This window comes from Vipera ursinii, assembly GCF_947247035.1.
Source record: "Vipera ursinii genome assembly, chromosome: 11".
NCBI lineage: Eukaryota > Metazoa > Chordata > Lepidosauria > Squamata > Viperidae > Vipera > Vipera ursinii.
The window spans coordinates 9,119,854-9,139,852 of NC_139524.1; the positions used below are offsets into that span (position 1 = coordinate 9,119,854).

General features: G+C 42.2%; 1 protein-coding gene across 1 annotated transcript in view; it reads left to right on the forward strand.

The window, feature by feature from the left end:
* Positions 1-7,768, forward strand: part of ALDH1A3 (aldehyde dehydrogenase 1 family member A3) — a 41,972-nt gene extending 34,204 nt beyond the window's left edge. Inside the window, exons 9-13 of the mRNA XM_083371356.1 lie at positions 1,205-1,389; positions 3,270-3,434; positions 3,807-3,964; positions 5,119-5,193; positions 7,586-7,768. Coding sequence (XP_083227482.1) covers positions 1,205-1,389; positions 3,270-3,434; positions 3,807-3,964; positions 5,119-5,193; positions 7,586-7,658 — 656 coding nt within the window. The 3' untranslated portion in view covers positions 7,659-7,768. The remainder of the gene's footprint in view (positions 1-1,204; positions 1,390-3,269; positions 3,435-3,806; positions 3,965-5,118; positions 5,194-7,585) is intronic.
* The last annotated feature ends 12,231 nt before the right edge of the window (positions 7,769-19,999 follow it).

Sequence of the window (19,999 nt, forward strand, 5' to 3'; positions counted from 1 at the left end):
CTGGTCTCTAGTCTGGTAGCTTAACCACTACACCAAACGGCTTCTCTAAAATTTGGACATGTTCTTCCAGTTTTCTGGGCAACATTTCCAGAAATAGTTTGCCATTAGCATCTCCCTGTGGCTGATAAGAGTTAGACTGGCCGAAAAGTTATCCAACTGGCTTTATGCTTAAGGCAGAACTAGAACTCACAGTCTCCTGGTTTCTAGTCTGGCACCTTAACCCCTATATCAAATTGGGTCTCCCACGGCAAACTACTTACTCTTTGTGCATCCCTGCAAATCCAAACTCTGCTTGTAAAGGCACCAATTAAAATGCTGGGAAAAGAACTACCAGTATGAATAGAATAGAATAGAATAGAATAGAATAGAATAGAATAGAATAGAATAGAATAAATATTGGAGGAATGGAATAGAATAGAATAGAATAGAATAGAATAGAATAGAATAGAATAGAATAGAATAGAATAGAATAAGGAATAGGAATAGGAATAGGAATAGGAATAGGAATAGAATAGAATAGAATAGAATAGAATAGAATAGAATAGAATAGAATAGAATAGAATAGAATAGAAAGGAATAGGAATAGGAATAGAATTAGGAATAGGAATAGAATTAGGAATAGGAATAGGAATAGGAATAGGAATAGGAATAGGAATAAGAATAGAATAGAATAGAATAGAATAGAATAGAATAGAATAGAATAGAATAGAATAGAATTAGGAATAGGAATAGGAATAGAATAGAATAGAATAGAATAGAATAGAATAGAATAGAATAGAATAGAATAGAATAGAATAGAAGTTACAAAAGAATAGAATGGAAAAGAATTGAATAGAAAGAGAATAAAATACAATAGAACAGAATAGAATAATAATTAGAATAGAACAGAACAGAACAGAACAGAATAGAATATAGAAATAGAAATAGAAACAGAAATAGAAATAGAAACAGACAGTGCTTTTTTTGTAAAAAAAAAAAGGTGCCGGAACTCACATCATACAACCCACCTTGCCTACTCTACAAGGTTCCATCCAAAAAAAGGTGCCAGAACTCTGTTCTGGGCATTCTATGACAAAAAAAGTCCCTGGAAATAGAACCTTGGAGGTCATCTAGTCTGCCCCATGCTCAAGCAAGGAAGTGGTCTTAGTATATCACAGTTTTCTGTGCTAATGTTTTTGCCTCTCTTTCTCTGACCTCTTTCCAGTGGACTTAGCTGTGGACTGTGCCCACCAGGGTGTCTTTTTCAACCAAGGCCAATGCTGCACAGCAGCTTCGCGGGTTTTTGTAGAGGAGCAGATATATCCGGAATTTGTCAAACGCAGTGTGGAATATGCAAAGAAGCGACTCGTGGGAGACCCATTTGATTTCCAAACTGAGCAGGGACCACAGGTATTATATTGCCTTTGAAGAACTGTCTACTTTATCCCAGGCTTAAATATCCAGCATGCTTATAATGTGCTATTCTTTATAAGCCCAGTTCTGCCTGTGAAAATGCCTGCCTTGAAAGCTCTTGTTTGTCCCATTTATTTATTCATCCCATTTATATAGCCAGCCATCGTCAAATGTGATTCTGAATGGAGTACAATAAACAGACTATTAAAAGAAACAAACATCAACATAATTTCATAATGAAACTCCATAATAAAAAGTGTGAACATGATTTACAGACTAGGAGACAGCATCTTTGTTGTTACATACAGTGTAGCTGTCGCACCATTTCTTCATTTCTACTTCATCCGATGTAGTTTATTTTTTATTTTATTTTTTTAAAAAAAACCTCCATGAGTTCCTTGACCAAGGAAAAATCATGTCATTACACACACACACACACACACACACACACACACACACACAAATAAACACACACATGTTCATTTGGTGTCTACGCTGTTCTTTAGTGAATTTCTATACCGGATTGTATTCTGTAATAAATCTGTTGTCATTTTCAGCTCCCCTGCTTTTTTTCTCCTGCTTATGATAAAAAACCCCCAAACCCTTTCCTTTTCATTAGCAAATATCTCCCAAGGAAAATCCTTCCCCAAAGCTGTAATACACACACTGCTGTATTACCAGCAGTGCGTGGAAGACTCCATTGCTTTTATTAAAGTTTTCAAACTATCCAAGGAAGAAATAGATTTCTGGAAGAGTAATTGTGTCTGGACTGGACTGAAATATATATATTCCTTTCTCTCACCCCAACTCACCTCACAGAGTGGTTGTTGTCAGGAATATATATATATATATATATATATATATATATATATATATATATATATAGTAAATATGTAAATTACTAACAAAGAATTAAGGGAGACTGAAATGCATTTCAAACTTATAAGTATGAAATGCATTTCAGTCTCCCTTAATTCTTTGTTAGTAATTTACATAAATATATGAGCTGTCCGGTGTGACTACTGCCTGTTCGATGGCCTTCGAGATAGGCAGGAAATAAAGATTTGCCCCATGTTTGGGGCCTAGCAAGGTAATCTAAATAGTTAACAAGTATTTGATATATATATATATATATATATATATATATATATATATATATATATATATATATATATATATATATATATATATATATATATATATATATATATATATTTGTTTTCTGAGGTTTTCGCGGGTGCCTGTATGTGGATCCTTGGTTTTTCGGGTTTTTCCCCGCGCCTACACCTTTAGTTCTACGCGGGGAAAAACCCGAAAAACCAAGGATCCATATATATATATATATATATATATATATATATATATATATATATATATATATATTCCTGACAACAACCACTCTGTGAGGTGAGTTGGGGTGAGAGAAAGGAATTGGCCAGGAACAACCATCTTTCACGGCTAAAGCGGGATTAGAACTCACCATCTCCTAGTGATTGGCCCCAGAGTCATCCAGCTGGCTTCCATGGCTAAGGTGGGACTAGAACTCACTTTCTCCTGGTGATTGGTTTCCATCTGAGTTTCATGGCTAAGGCAGAACTAGAACTCACCGTCTCCTGGTGATTGGTCCCTAAAGTTGGCATTTTTTGGCTAACTCAGGACTAGAATTCAGTCTCCCGGTTTCTAGCCTGGTGCTTTAATCGCTGGATCAAACTGGCTGTCTTAAATATTATTAAATATTCGATGTGTTATCTTTTCCATGAGGAAGACTCTTAAATCATGGATGAGAAATAAGCCCCAAGTTGATCTGTGTGGCACACTATTAGTATCTATTTCTAGTTCTTCTATGAGCGGTGTGACGTGTATTTTTATTTTGATAGATTGATCAGCAGCAGTTTGACAAGATCTTGGACCTGATCGAAAGTGGGAAGAAAGAAGGTGCCAAGCTGGAATGTGGTGGCTTAGCAATGGGCGATTGTGGCCTGTTCATCAAACCCACCATTTTTTCAGAAGTCACAGACAATATGCGAATTGCCAAAGAGGAGGTATTGATTGATTGATTTTTGAATCAAATTTATGTAGCCACCCAACTCGCACACAGTGACACAGTGATCGTTGACATATATTTGAGGTGGTGAACAAAGAATCTTATTTTCCTTCATAATCGTGTCCATTCACCCACCCTTTAAAAAAATAATAAAGAGTGCATGGATCAAAGTAAGGCATTAGGTGTTCTTCACCTGGTGCTGTCCAAAATGTTTTGGGTCTCCACATAATTTTGTCCTGACATGGACAACGCAACTGAAGGACACCAGATGGGGATGCTACACAATGTGTTTGCTGAATAATAACCTTGTGTAAAAGGCAGGTAGCTCAACTTATTCATCTTCTGATGGCCGTGCTTTTGATGTCAACAGATTTTTGGACCTGTGCAGCCCATAACAAAGTTTAAAAGCCTAGAAGAAGTCATACAGAGGGCCAATAATACAGAATACGGACTCACGGCGGCAGTGTTTACAAAGAACTTGGATAGAGCCTTGTCATTAGCGTCGGCACTACAATCTGGCACCATTTGGTGAGAGGCTATTTTTTTTACTTTTCAGCAGAAAATGGCTTCGTTAAATCATTGCACTTCAATCTTCAGTTTGCAGGCAGCATAGACAAAGTACAGTTAATGCATGAAGCTTCCTAGAAAGGAACAGAGTGTCGTATGTTGGGTTAATGCTTCGTACTAAGTCATAGCGTAACTTGTTTGGCTGTGTCTAAGTATGTTGGAGCTATGGTTTAATACTAGGGCATCATCTTTGCTTGATAATCCTAGAAAGGAGTTGGCAAGAGATTGAACTGAATCCCTTAAAAGCTGCATGCTGCTCAACAACCAATTGTTAGACTCAGCATTAGGAAACTTCCAGTGTAGTTGGGATATAGCAACGGATCAGGAAGGACAAGGGGCCTGGCTCAGTCGCAGAAGCCATGTTTTGCATGAACAAATTCTGAAGTTTTCGAAATCGGTGCTTGATCAAGGATTACTTAGCTAGAAAATGGTTATTTATTTCATTGAGAATATGGTATGGTTCCTTTAACAAAACATAATGTTCTGTCCCAGCCTACATGAGTCCTTGTTAGGCTCACAAGGAGAAACCCTTCTTCCAACAAGCAGGCAGGAACCACAAGAAAAACCAACCCCTTTTATTATTCACAGACCTGAGTCAAAGTCCAAGACAAACAAACACAGTTCTCAGAAACTCGATCCTCAACACAAACAGTTGCCTTTGGCAACCAGCACCTCGCACACCTTCCCTTTTACAATGCAGCCAAGGCGTGACTTCTTAATGCCTTCTCCTTTGCCTTTGGAGCTGCCCCATTGCATTCCGCTGTCCTACTCTCTTTGCTTGCCAGCGTGTTCATGCATCCTGGATATCTCCCAGCTGTGCTTCATCACTGTCCAACTCAGACTCCCAGCACAGCTGTGTCTCAGCCTGAACGCGAGTAGAGGGGCCAGGCTCCTCGTCCAACTCTAAATCTTGGAGCTCCTCAGAGCCTTCCTCTGATTCTAATGTCACTCCAGGCCCCTCCTCCTCCTCCTCCTCTGATTCCTCAGACTCAGCTGCCGGATCCACTGGCTGGCGAGGAATCACAACAGTTAGGCACAGCAAGGCTCAGCATAGAGTGCAAGCTCTTCCCACACAGTAGAGTGTATTAATCGTTACTCTGTCTTGGTTTTCACAGGATCAATTGCTACAACTCCTTCTTTGCACAAGCTCCCTTTGGTGGTTTTAAAATGTCCGGAAATGGCAGAGAACTGTAAGTCCGATTTCTGTTTTTTAAAGAAAATAAAGCTGGGGAATGGCAGGAACAAGAATCAAGAATCTAATTTTCCTTTGTCTTGGCTTAAGAGGGTTTTTTTTGGGGGGGGCTGGAGTTCCTTATTCCCATGTGCCTCTTGACCTTGCAACCCGGATGAACCTTGCACTTGCAGAACTTCCCAAAGAATACAAATTATTTTTCATTAAACCTCTAGTTAGGCCATAAGCCTATGATCCTTAGGGTGGCATTTTTATTTGTAGTCCACCCTTCATTTTACCAAGATGACATGCACAAAAATAATTCCTAAAGATATAGTTTGAAGCCAGTTTGGTGAAGTGGTTAAAACAACAGACAGGCAAGAAAACTAAGGGGGGCTCTCCAGACAGTCACCAAGAGTCAAGACTGATTTAAAGTCTCTCTCTCTCTCTCTCTCTCTCTCTCTCTCTCTCTCTCCCCCTCTCTCCCTCCCTCTCTCCCTCCCTCCCTCCCTCCCTCCCTCTCTCTCTCTCTTTCTTTCTCTCTCTCTCTCTCTCTCTCTCTCCCTCCCTCTCTCCCTCCCTCCCTCCCTCCCTCCCTCTCTCTCTCTTTCTTTCTCTCTCTCTCGCTCTCTCATTCTCTCTCTCTCTCTCTCTCTCTCCCTCCCTCCCTCTCTCCCTCCCTCCCTCTCTCTCTTTCTTTCTCTCTCTCTCTCTCTCTCCCTCCCTCCCTCTCTCCCTCCCTCCCTCCCTCTCTCTCTCTCTCTTTCTTCTCTCTCTCTCTCTCTCTCATTCTCTCTCTCTCTCTCTCCCTCTCTCTCCCTCCCTCCCTCTCTCCCTCCCTCCCTCCCTCTCTCTCTCTCTTTCTTTCTCTCTCTCTCTCTCATTCTCTCTCTCTCTCTCTCTCATTCTCTCTCTCTGTCTCTCTCCCTCTCTCTCCCTCCCTCCCTCTCTCCCTCCCTCCCTCTCTCTCTCTCTTTCTTTCTCTCTCTCTCTCTCTCTCATTCTCTCTCTCTCTCTCTCTCATTCTCTCTCTCTCTCTCTCTCTCTCTCTCTCTCTGATGATATTATTTATAGCAATAAAGACAGGAAATAAACAGATGACATTATCCACTATAATAAACCAGTTTAAAATATCCAGACAAAAAAGGTTTTGACTTGCTGTTCTGCAAATAAAGTCTCTTTATTGCCACCACATAAGGCACCAACAATGCTTGGGAGAACAAGTTGTTAAAGCAATTGCCCCAAACTGGATTTGTATACTGGGGTTCTTGAATTCTCCTATGGGCATAGCCATTGCCAAGAATTCTGGGAGTTGACATCCACACATCTGGGGAACATCAGGGGAAAACCGAGGAGAAGGAAGTTGATTTACTGAGGCACATGCTCACGTAGTTGGACTCGGAGGGCAGGCAGGAATTTTAAAGATAATCATATTTGGAGCTGGATGCACAAACCAAGCATTTTAGAATGATTTTCTACCCCCTACAAATTTAAATATAATTAGAATATTTAAGAATTGTTCTTCGGAATACTGCTGAAAGTGTACATGTGTGTGTAAGCCTTCACGTACCTTATGCATCTCAATGTCAGAGAACGGACCTTTGTGATTCAGTTCTGGGACAAAAAGTCAGATACGTGAATCGATTTTTAAGAACACAACCATTACTTGACTCAGATGTTCTGAAAACAAAAGGAGTTGAAATGTAACATCAAGATAGTTTCTTTTCACCTTTGGTTCTGAAGGATGGCCATCCAAAAAAGCCCATCGGCCTTTTTGTGTCATTTCTGGAAAGATTACCAACATGCACAGGTAATCCTCGACTTACGTCCACAATTGAGCCCAAAATTTCTGTTGCTAAGTGAGACAGTTAAGTCCATTTTTGCCCTACTTTACGACCTTTCTTGCCACGGCTGTTAAGCGAATCACTGCAATTGTTAAGTTAGTAACTCAGTTGTTAAGTGAATCTGGTTTCCCCATTGTCTTTGCTTGTCAGAAGGTCGCAAAAGGGGATCACGTGACCCCGGGACGCTGTGACCGTCATAAGTACGAGTCAGTTGCCAACCGTCTAATTTTGATCACATGACCCTGGGGATGTTGCAACGGTTGTAAGTGTGAAAAACAGCTTTTCAGTGCTGTTGTAACTCTGAACGGTCGCTAAATGAACTGTTTTAAGTTGAGGACTATCTGTAGGATGCCAAAACAATTCATTGTCATCTTTGGTTCTGAAGGATGGCTATCCAAAGCCCACCTGCCCCTTTTCATGTCATTTCTGGAAAGATTACCCTCTTGCAATCTTGCAATGCTGAGTAACATTTCACCTTAAACTGGGGTGCGGAGGGAAGTAAATATGGAGTTACTTCCTGGCGCGCTACAGTACTTGTAACTTAAATGCAAAACTTTTGTTCTACAGAGGAGAATACGCTCTCTCAGAATACACAGAAGTGAAGACGGTCACCATCAAACTGTCCCAGAAGACTTGCTGAGCTACGGATGCATGGAGATTGAAAAACTCTTGACACTCTGAATGTTGACATATAACATGGATTGAGGGGCACATTTTAGAATTGGAAAGGGGGGGGAATGCCTATTTTCCTCCCTTTTAAAAAGAATCCAAACATATATTTTTAGAGGTTTTTATGGAGCTGCTCCTTCCAAGTCAAAATGAATGAAGTGGTTTTGAAGAACAGATTTGCTCCAATGAGCTGCAAGATCTTTCCTCCAATCTGGTATCTTCCAGATGGGTTAGGACTTGATTTCCTATAAATCCTAGTCTTTGGCCGTGGTGCTAGGAACTCTGGGAGCTGAAGTCCAAAACATCTGGAAGAATGGGAGAAAGACGAAGAATGAAAGACCAGCATGAAAGTATTTTTCCAGTACCAAACTCCACTCAGCCCAAAGAGGTACCCAGGTTAGGGAACGGATTTGCAGATGGAGTCCTGAGGACATTCAGCATTTTCATATTTCTTCACTTAGGACAGTTTCCCAAATGTCTCAGAAAATACTTTCATCAAGTCTTAAAGGCTAGATGACAGACAGTTTCTACTTGCAACACACACCCCCTCACAGACACACACACACACACTTAGTCCTTGTCCACATTACTTACAGTTGCATTTTTGCAGTTTAGCAATTTACTCTCTGTTTGGGGGTTTCTGGCAAATATTTCACTATCGGCAACTACTAAAGTGTTTTCACAATGTTTCACAAGTACAAAAAAGGAAGGATCCCAGATGCTTTTGTGAGTTCTTGTCCATTAATGTTCCCCAAGTACTTGCACAGACATTTATTTCCCCCTTATGGAGGGTGAAAAAAAAAAGCATTATGAGACAGCTACAAGTAATTGCCTCTCTCTTGTGCATTTAATGACCACTGTCTACAGTGCAATCTGGAATCATTGGTTTATTTTTTTATAGACTCCTCTTTGAAATAAATATATTCTTTGTTGTGATTTCACGCTTTTTCAATGTCTTGTAATTATTGATGGTAACCGTATTTTATTATGGTTTTGTACACACTGAATTTTTCTTTCTTTTTTTTTACACTTTGGAAATTAAAATGTTAGGCACTAATTGTAAAGTACAGCCCCTGTAGAGTCTTTATATTATTTCACTGCATGTTACTGCTGTCTTTTGATATGAAATATTATCATTAAATGTTTAAATATAAATATATATATATATATTTATAAATTAGAATGCAATTAATCTAATGTATTTTTATTGCTGATTGTACATGGAAATTTGCCTATTTTAAAAGCTATCTCTTGTAATAGTAGCACTACAGTTAATAAAATATAATTTTATACGCTCCAGCCTGCTTGTACCTAAGGGGAGATTCCATATTCTGCAAAATGGAACTTAAAAAAAATATTTATTTTTTTAAACAATAGTAAAAGACAATGCAAACTCAGAAAGGAAAAGGGAAAGGGAAAAAAAACAAAGTCTTGATCCTGCCAAGTTCTCTTGAGAATAAAGGCAGGAAGGGAGAGACACATTCAGATTTACAAGACTCTGTTAGTGAATCTCTACAGGAAAAGTAGCAACAGCTTTCATAACTTTAGTTTCCTAATCTGGTCTATTGATATCATTCTGCAGGTCTGAATGTGCAGTCTTGTAAGAATCTCAATGCACTTGCAGAGGGCCATATAAGAGAGGGGAGGGGAGGGGAGAAGAGAGGGAAGGAAGGAAGGAAGGAAGGAAGGAAGGAAGGAAGGAAGGAAGGAAGGAAGGAAGGAAGGACCGAGGAAGGGAGAGGGTAATAACAGGAAGGAAGGGAAATACAGGAAAAGAGAAAGAAAAAGAAGACAAAGACAAAGAAAGAAAGAGAAAAAGAAAGAAAAGAGAAAGAAAGAAAGAGAAAGAAAGAAAGAAAGAGAAAGAAAGAAAGAAAGAAAGAAAGAAAGAAAGAAAGAAAGAAAGAAAGAAAGAAAGAAAGAAAAGGCTGTTAGACAAACAGAAGGAAAGTTTGTACTGGTATATATAGTATTTAACAATTTGATTTATTAGATTTCCATCCCTGCTTATCTTCAGAAACTCAAGGTGACTAGCATCCAAGCAACCCATCATTTCATTTATTCATAAATCCTGTGAAACCTGTTGGGTGAACGTCACTTGCCCAACATCATCCAGTGGGTTTCTCTGGCTGTGGGTCTTCTTGTTCCTGGTCTAATAACGGGTCCCTCAAGTGTGGATCACAAGGAAGAAGGGAGGTGTCTTTTTTGTTGTATTTAAAGCTCATCCAGCTTGTCCAGGACACGTTAGGGGTTTACAGAGTTCAACACAATTCCGGCTCTTCTGATTGCACACTTAATAATGCAGGCTCTGCCGTTATGCTCCCAAGCTGAATCCAAGACCGTTTCCAAACTCTCAGCACAAGGAACAATCAACCAGTGGAACGGCTTTCCTTCAGAAGTTGTGGGTGCTTCATCACTGGATGTTTTCGAGAAGAAGCTGGACAGCCACTTGTCTGAAATGGTATATTTATTTATTTTTTATTTATTTTAATTCCATTTATATCACGCCCTTCTCCGAAGACTCAGGGCGGCTTACAAACTTAGCAGTAGCCTTCATTCTATGTATATGCCTGCTTATTATTAGGGCTTTCACACACACCCCAAGCGGCATTATTACAAAGTCAGCTTAATTGCCCCCAACAATCTGGGTCCTCATTTTACCTACCTATATGCTTGAGGAGGGTTGGACTAGAAGACCTCCAAGATCCCTTCCATCTCTATTCTCAACTGAAAAAGAAGCTTTGCCACGAACTTAGAAGGTGGGGGGGGAGGGCATTCAACTCAATCATTTGTATGTCTTAAGAACCAGAACTTGACATTTCATTGTTTACGCAATTGCTAAGTTGATGATCACTCAAGGAGATTTCCAGAGCTCTAAGCTACATTTTCCTGGGGCAACCATCCGCAGCAGCTGGCCTCTGTTAGCTGCCAAGAGCAGCAACCTGGGAACCGACTTAACGCTGGAAGAAATAATTGCAGTGGTGCCTTTGATTTGCTCACTGCTCATAATAACTCCTGCATTTAGTTGTAACGTTCTCCACAATTCTCATTTCTCTTGCTTTGATTGCAAACAATGCATTACAAATAAGAAAAGGATTGATTCACTTTGACTGACAGGTTCTTAATGGATTTACGTGGACACAATAGTACTTATTTGTTTATTATTGGGACTTATATGCCGCCCTATCTCCCGAAGGACTCAGGGCGGCTAACAACAATAACATACAATAATACAGAAGTTAAAAGAAAATTAAATAAATGGCCCCTGTAGAATAAATTAAAATGAAAATAAGTTAAAAATTAAAGTTAAAAATTAAAAACATAATTAAAATCCCTGTCAGTCCAGGTCAGCCTGATGGAAAAGGAGTGTTTTGAGGCCGCGGTGAAAGGACCGGAGATCTGGGGCCATCCGAAGCTCAGGGGGGAGCTGGTTCCATAGGGCTGGCGCTCCCACAGAGAAGGCCCTCCCCCTGGGGGTCACTTCCCTTGCCAGGAATACTCAATAGTAGTAACTGGGAGAGGGATCTCGGAGTCCTAGTAGAGAATCACTTCAATATGAGCCAGCAGTGTGCTGCAGCTGCCAAAAAAGCCAACACAGTGCTAGGCTGCATTAACAGAGGGATGGAATCAAGATCACGTGAAGTACTAATACCACTTTACAATGCCTTGGTAAGGCCACACCTGGAATACTGCATCCAGTTTTGGTCACCACGATGTAAAAAAGATGTCGAGACTCTAGAAAGGGTACAGAGAAGAGCAAAAAAGATGATTGGGGGACTGGAGGCTAAAACGTATAGGGAACGGTTGCTGGAATTGGGTATGTGTAGTTTAACGAAGAGAAGGGTGAGGGGTGACATGACTGCAGTGTTCCAATATCTCAGGGGCTGCCACAAAGAAGAGGGAGTCAAGCTATTCTCCAAAGCACCTGAAAGCAGGACAAGAAGCAACGGATGGAAACTAACCAAGGAGAGAAGTGACCTAGAACTAAGGAGAAACTTCCTGACAGTTAGAACAATTAACCAGTGGAACAACCTGCCTCCAGAAGCGGTGAATGCTCCAACACTGGAAGTTTTTAAGAAGAGACTGGCCAGCCACTTGTCTGAAATGGTATAGGGTTTCCTGCCTGAGCAGGCGGTTGGACTAGATGACCTACAAGGTCCCTTCCAACTTATTACAAGACATGTAGATTCTCTCTCTCTCTCTCTCTCTCTCTCTCTCTCTCTCTCTCTCTCTCTCTCTCTCTCTCTCTCTCTCTCTCTCTCTCTCTCTCTCTCTCTCTCTCTCTCTCTCTCTCTCCCCCCCCCCCCCCTGTGGTTAACCCTGGAGTAACTCTGCTCTGTAAGATCTCCAACTGAGGAGGAAGCAAAGGCACTCCGGGGGTGGAGAAATACACCCAACAGGAAGGATTCCTTCGCAAAACCGAGAAACAAACCCGAAGGCAGGCAGAGCGCGGATGCTAAGAAATAACAGGAGAACAGAGGGGGGAAGGGACCTTGGAGGCCTTCTAGTCCAACCCCACTGCTCAACCAGGAAAAAGCCGTTAAGTGATGCCTGGGGTCAAAGCAGCGGATGGGATGGAAGAAGGGAGGGGATGCTTGGTGGAAAGCCAGGCTGGCGCGCGCGCTGAGCAGAAACCCTGGCCGCCCTTCCCGGCGCTCCGGCTCCTCTCCAGACCCAGCTGGCTGCGCTGCCCGGGCTCGTCTGCCGCAGAACTTCCACAGCTCCGCCGCCCGTCCTCCGCCTTGCGCCGCCCTAGAAGCCGGAGGCGGCCACTCAGACCCGCCTTGCCGAGCCGGAAAACCCCTCCCCCGGCCGGGCAATCGAGGAAGTGGCGGGGCTGCTTAAGCAGGGAAGCCGAGCGCGCCTCCTTCCTCCTCCTCCTCCTCCTCCTCCTCTCCGCCTCCTCCGGGTTTGGCTCCGTTTCCCCACCGGTTTTGGTCCCTTTCCAAGCCCCCAGAAGGCGAAGACGCGCCGAGGCTCCCCGCAAGCCGGCCCAGATGGAGGGCGCGTGGGGAGCGAGGACCCCCGGTAAGTGCGCGCAGGCTGGAAGCCTCGTGGCGCGGTCGGTAACCCGTACAGTATTCAGGATTGTGTGATCGTTGTTGGAGGCGTCTCTAGGGACGGGAGGAGGAGCCCAGCGCAGTTCCCAAGACTAGGAAGAAGGAGGGGGGGGGGAAATGAACGGGGAGGGGGGAGCCGGAGGCGGGGACCCTCCAGATTCGCCGGACTCCAGCGTGCCACGATCCCACTGGCCTTCCGCGCACCTGGGCGAGGCTGGCGGGACCCGGAGGCTGGCTTGCCCGGTGCCAAAAGCTGCAACCAGGCTTCCCCTCTCCGGTGCTGTCTAACATCGCTGCTTCGGGCAAGGTAGGCTTGGCGTTGCCCCAATCCAGACGACCACCCTTGCAGATTTCTGAATCTGCCGCCCGTGACGCGTTCGTCGGGATCTTCCTGTAGTTCAGATCTGGGTGCCTTGTTTTGCAGGTTGAAGTGTCCTCTCTGCCCTTCCGCCTGACTCTTAGAGAGCTGAGGCTTCACTTTCTCTTCCTCTCCTCCTCCTCCTCGCTTCCACCACTCTCCCTTTCTGCGGCTGCCCCTGGCAGGTAAGTGAGGCCATGTTAGAATACTTAGGAACCCTTCGCCTAAAACTTTCTCTCGCCAACGTGCTGACTTGGCAGCCGCGCTTGTAACTGGAAAGTTCCACAGGGCGAAATCGGACCTCTTGGGAAGCGCCCAGCTTGTGGGAAAGCGGACCGCGCTTCTGGTTTTATCTGGGCTGTCTGGCATACTACTACTACTACTACTACTACTACTACTACTACTAATAATAATAATAATAATAATAATAATAATAATAATAATAATAATAATAATGATGATGATGATGATGATGATGATGATGTTGGAAGGGACCTTGGAGGTCATCTAGTCCAACCCCCTGCTCAGGAAGGAAACCCTATACCATTTCAGACAAACGGCTGTCCAGTCTCTTCTTAAAAACTTCCAGTGTTGGAGCATTCACCACTTCTGGAGGCAGGTTGTTCCACTGGTTACTTGTTCTAACTGTCAGGAAGTTTCTCCTTAGTTCTAGGTTGCTTCTCTCCTTGACTAGTTTCCATCCATCCTTGCCTGTTGACAGTATATCCACGCTTGTCAATAGAGCGGACAGAGAGCATTGCTTTGCTTCCTTTTTGATTTTCCAGTCAAGGAAACCTTTAGGTTTGCAGAGCTGCATTCCAAACTGATATTAAAGGGATAGGGGCAGGAAGACGTTACAGCCTTTGGGGAGGTTACAGCTTTGGGAATGCTTCAAAAGTGGGGAATCTCTTGGGGGGAAACCTTTTTTGAGCCTCTGATGAACACGGAACGTAGAATAACAAGAGTTGGAAGGGACCTTGGAGGTCTTCTAGTCCAACCCCTTGCTGGAGCAGGAGACACTATATCAGCAAACCCCAACCTTTTGGGCACCGGGGACCGGTTCTGTGGAGAGAGGTTTTTCCATGGATTGGAGTGGACGTGGTTTTGCGTGCTGCCTGCATCCTGTGGATGGGGCTTCGCTTGTTTGCGCGGCCCGGTTTCTGACATGCTGCAGCTCAGGGCCGGTCCACAGTCCAGGGGTTGGGGATCCCTGCCCTATACCATTCAGACGAGTGGCTATCCAGTCTCCAAATACCACTAAAAAGCAGCTGTTTCTTGACTTCTTTGCTGCCATCTTGTTGTTAACCTGATTTTTGCAGCCCAAATATACTTCTACCTTAGTACATTATGTCATCCCAGCAGTGTAATTTCATTGAATGACAGTTGGAACACCCATGGTTTAAGTAACTCTGTTGAGTAATCTATGAGTCTGAGTGGGGTTTTAGTAAATCAGGATGTTTTTAAATCTCACAGATTCCCGTAGGCCTGCTCCATGTATGATTAAGGCCAACAATATCTTCAATATGTTGTTTGCAAAATCCATGTTTATACACTGCTGCTCAACCCTGGAAAAAGTGCCTGTTCTCTTGAAACCTTGTTTCATTGCTTAAAATTCCAGGGTTGTAGGATTTCCCAGCAGATTTATAAGTGTAAAATATATTGCTAGTTTCTTCTTAATATGCTGTGTTTCTTTTTATAAGGAGCTGCTTCAGGGATGGGTAGCTGTATATAAGCACACATCTGATTCTAAAATAGTACAGTCCAGGAAGTTGTATTTTTGCATGTTCAAAAATAATTTAAAATATTCATGTTTTCTCTAATTGTGTTCACATATTTCCATTATGTATTTCCATTGCAAGGCAAATAATTGTTGTTCCTCCTCTTTGCAACATTTGGTTTTAAAATAATGTCTGCATTTTTAAGTATCTTATTAGCTATCCTAGTTTTGTGCATTGCAGAATAGGCCCAGAACAAATGAAGGAGAATAACAGAGTTGAAAGGGATCTTGGAGGTCTTCTAGTCCAACCCACTGCTCAAGCAGGACACACTACTAGACCATTCCAGAAAAAGGGCTGTCCAATCCTCTTAAAAGCTTCTAGGGATGGAGCATCCATGTTCTGGAGGCAAGCTGTTCCACTGATTAATTGTTCTCCCTGTTAGGAATTTTCTCCTTTAGTTCTAGATTGCTTCTCTCTTTGATTAGCTTCCATCCATTGTTTCCTTGTCAATTCCTGCAAATTGCAATTCTTGCAAATTCGAATTACAGGAAAATATTACTTCTGACTTACTCCAAGGCAGCTCATTTTGAAGATCAAACAAGTCTCCCAAGAAATCCTGGCTGAATTCTATAAAATTGCTTGCTAGGAGAAAAAAAACAATACACTCTGATATAAACATATCCAGTGTTTTCACACTCGTGATGAAAGGGTGTTTTGTGCACCGTGATATACTCCGGTCTTCCTGTAAAATTGTAAACTCATTTCTGAGCCAATCCCTTTTTAAGACAAAATTTAGGTCATGACTGGAAAGAAGGAGACGACCAATGAGAAAGAAGAGGGAAGATCCCAGCGTTGGCATATTTGGAGGAACTGAGTTTTGTCCGAAGTACAGCTTTTAAAAAAAAAATGCAAAGAGAGCATGAAGTAAAAACAAATCAATTTAACTCAAAAACAATCCAGGGAGTGTGGAGCTTGTGCAGAGTATCAGTTGAAAAACAAAGATCTGATGGAAAGCAAGCTAGAACTTTTAAAACAGGAATACTCCAGTAATAACAGAAGAAAATGCTACAGGTTTTTGGTCCTCTAACTTTGATCTAGACTAGTCAAGTTGGAAGCAAATTATATCTTTAGCTGTTATCAAAGAATAAAGGTATTTTTTCCCTTCCAGAATAGTTGGAACAAAGATCTCTTTCAGAATACAAACTATGGTTTATTTACTTTTGTTCTCTGGTGACTCTGCCTTAACTTCTGATCACATTAAGTGGCACCCCTTATCAGAGCTAAGGGACACAATGGCTCAGTGGTTAAAGATACTGAGCTTGTCAGCTGGAGAGCTGACAGCCTGGGTTTGAGACCTGAGCACCGCAAGATGGGGTGAGCTCTCATTCTTTGCCCCAGCTCCTGCCAGCCTAGCAGCGTGAAAACATGCAAATGTGAATAGATTAATAGGTATCACTTTGGTGGGAAGGTAACAGTGTTCCATGCACCTTTGGCATGTAGTCATGCTGGCCACATGACCATGGAAGCATCTTCAGACAACATTGGCTCCCTCGGCCAAGAAACGCAGATGAGCACCGTGCCCTAGATTCAGACATATCTGACAGTGAAACCTTTAACTTTACTTTATCAGAGCTACTACAGCTGACTTTGAGAAGGATAGAATATCTGCCTGGAAATTTTGTCTCCCACTTCCAGGCTTTGTCACCTGTCGATTGAACCATCTCTCTGAGTCACAGATCTTAAAGTTATAGTTCAACTCATGACTGAACGTATAAACGAGATAAAGAACAAGTAGATATTTTATCAAGGGTGTGTGTGTGTGTTTGTGTACTCACTGCTTTCTCAAACTTGACACCGCTTAGTTGCTGAGATCGTAATTCAGCCTTTTGTAACCTTGACAGACCAAACCTGGGGATGGTGAAAGTTCTCCTAACCTAGGGAATGTATAGGAAGAAACTTGGATGTAATCTCACCTGTAAGTTGCATTGTCCAAGTTTATTATTTTGCACGGCGTGACAGAATACAGCATTAGTACATAAAAATTCACAAAAACCAGCATATAAAATGGGCATCAAAGTATAAACTATCAGCACAGTGAATTATTTTAAAAACAAAGAGTATGAGTGATGAATAAAATGATGAACAGAATTAAATTATGTATGGAATGACTAAACCTATGACTGGATACCTAGATCAATAGCCTTGAAATGATGTATGTCATGCAGGGATCCAGGGAACATTTTGAGGGGGGCAAATTTACCAGATTGTTTCATGCTGATCAGGCTAACCCAAATTTGTTTTTGACAGTGAATTATTCAATAAACCAGAATGACGGACTTTGCCAAACCCAGATCCAAAAGTCTGGCTTACCACGAGATGTGAATCCAGGCATCACGTGGTTTTCTCTCTGTGTCTCTGGCCTTTATTTGCAAAACGGTGAAGATGAAACAGGTTTACTTTATACAATCTGTTGTACGGGTTATGAGTAACAACTCAGTTGTTTATAAACAGAGAAATCTGTTTTCATTTATTTTTCATTGTTGTAATAAAAGGTAAAGGTAAAGGTTCCCCCGTACATGCGTGCTAGTCGTTTCCGACTCTAGGGGCCGGTGCTCATCTCCGTTTCAAAGCCGAAGAGCCAGCGCTTGTCCGAGGATGACTCCGTGGTCATGTGGCCGGCATGACTAGACGCCAAAGGCACACGGAACGCTGTTACCTTCCCACCGTAGTGGTCCCTATTTTTCTACTTGCATTTTTACGTGCTTTCGAACTGCTAGGTTGGCAGAAGCTGGGACGAATAACAGGTGCTCACTCTGTTACACGGCACTCGGGATTCAAACTGCCGACCTTCTGATCGACAAGCTCAGCATCCTAACCCACTGAGCCACCGCGTCCCTTATAGTTGTAATAGTGTAGCCTAAACCCATAACCACATGATCACTAATGTGCTAAACATCCTTAGTTAACCCAGTCTTGGAGTTTAACGACAGCAGGTTTTGTCTGTGGAGATCCAGGTCATGGTTGTCCCAAAGGTGCTTTTTCAAAAAGCAACTGGACTTTCTTGTTTTTCCTTGAAGATGTTTCTCTTCTCATTCAAGAACCTTCTTCAGTTCTTCAGCTTCTCAACTGAAGAAGCTTCTTGGAGGAGAGGTGAAAAGTTTTGGTTCCCAAAATCCAGAGCCGATGGCCAAGTTCCATATATAATATGGATTGGGAGAAATATAGTGCAAGTGGATAAGATCAGCTTTTCTGTTTTCCTTCCTTTGAATTGAGGGGAGAGAGTTTAAAGGGGTTTGTTTGTGTTCTGACTACTGTAGAGTAACCTCATTTAAGGTTGTTGATGTGACCACTTTGTGACCGTTAAGGATCTCCAAATGGCAGGAAACTGTCATCAGTGTTGTGGTTAGAGTTTCTTTGGGAGCCCCTGAAAAAATAATTTGAGTGCTGCAGATCATTCCCGTCCCTCAAAGCCAAAAGAAAGATCTTGGTTACAAAAACATCTCATATTGTAGTGGTCTTACGGGGAATAACTTTGAGTCCTTTTTAAGATTGGTATTTGATGAGTCTTCCCTGCAGAAGTTCAGGCTCTGGCAAGGCTGTTTGGAAAAGCATGAGCTGCATAACCTTTGAGCCTCTAAGCATTTGCTCTCTTGTTTGATGAAGTGTGCGGGCATTTGCATAATGAAAGGGGAACTGCAGAAGCAGAGCTCTTGAAGGGGGTGGCAAAGATTTGGCATTTTATTGGTTGTCTGCAAAAAAGTGCTGTAGATTCTTGGAAGTCTGCTAAAAGGACCAAAGCTTTTAAGCTTGAAGAGCAGGTTTAGATAAGATCCAATCTTTCTTAACTTGAGGCTTAAACAGAAGTGGTCCATGTGATTGATGTTCTGAACTATGCTTTTCCATTTAAACTCTGCTTTTTGAAATTTCTTATGCAATAGATCAGAATGTCTAGCCCCATGGTGGTGAACCTATGGCATGGGTGCCACAGGTGGCACCCAGAGCCCTCTCTGTGGGTACGCATGCCGTCGCCCCAGTCCTAGGCTTTCAGCTGGGTTTTATAAAACCTTTTTGCTTTAGGCCTCCACCACCGTGTACAAAAAAAAAAGAGGTTCAATCAATCAATCAATTTCAACTTCTCGCGGGGGGAAAAAAGTTCTCGCAAAGTTGGAATTGATTGATTGAACTTTTTAGTCCCACCCGGCCTGCCTTTACCACTGCAGTCATGCGCACCTGATGGGCCACGGCCACCCAATTGGCCACACCCACTGAAAGGGCCATGCCCAGCCAGCACCCGATGATACATAAGTGGGTTTTGGGTTACAGTTTGGACACTCAGTCTCTAAAAGGTTTGCCATCACTGGTCTAGCCTAATTTACCCTGTTGTTTCCTTTCTCCATCATAATTCTTAGCTTTTGATATTTTTTTTATAGATTCCATGTGATTTCCAGGACTATGGGGCTAAAATATTTCAGGGAAAACGTAAAATATTTGAATTTAATTTAATTTAATTATGGGACTTATATGCCGCCCTATCTCCTGAAGGACTACTCAGGGTGGCTAACAACAATAAAAACAACAATAAAAACAATGAATACAAATATTAAAAGAAATTAAATTTTACAAAGCCCCACTAAAACCTGTAAAAATTAAAAACATGATTAAAACCCCCAACATCAGTCCAGGTCGACCAGTTGGAAAAGATACGTCTTTAGGTCGCGATGAAAGGACCGGAGATCTGGGGCCATCCGAAGTTCTCGGGGGAGCTGATTCCAAAGGGTAGTAGTAAGCCTCAAAATTATTTAAGCAGCTAGAGAGTACAAAACCCATACAGTAATTCAGAAAAACCAATTCATTACAATGTATTAATATTAATACAACACACTAAAATGGTTTCCAGGAACACGGGGCTAAAACACTTCAGAGAAAGTGTAACATATTTAAATCCCGTGTTCCTGAAGTAAACTAGATTTGCATTTTTTTTAAAAAAAATGCTTCAATCCTCACTATTACTGTTCTCTGTTGATTTGTTTAATAAATGAAAATTAATTTGGATCTCTCTCTCTCTCTCTCTCTCTCTCTCTCTCTCTCTCTCTCTCTCTCTCTCTCTCTCTCTCTCTCTCTCTCTCTCAACAGAACCATTCCCTTCTAAGCTGTGATGTATAGCCTGGTGCTTTGA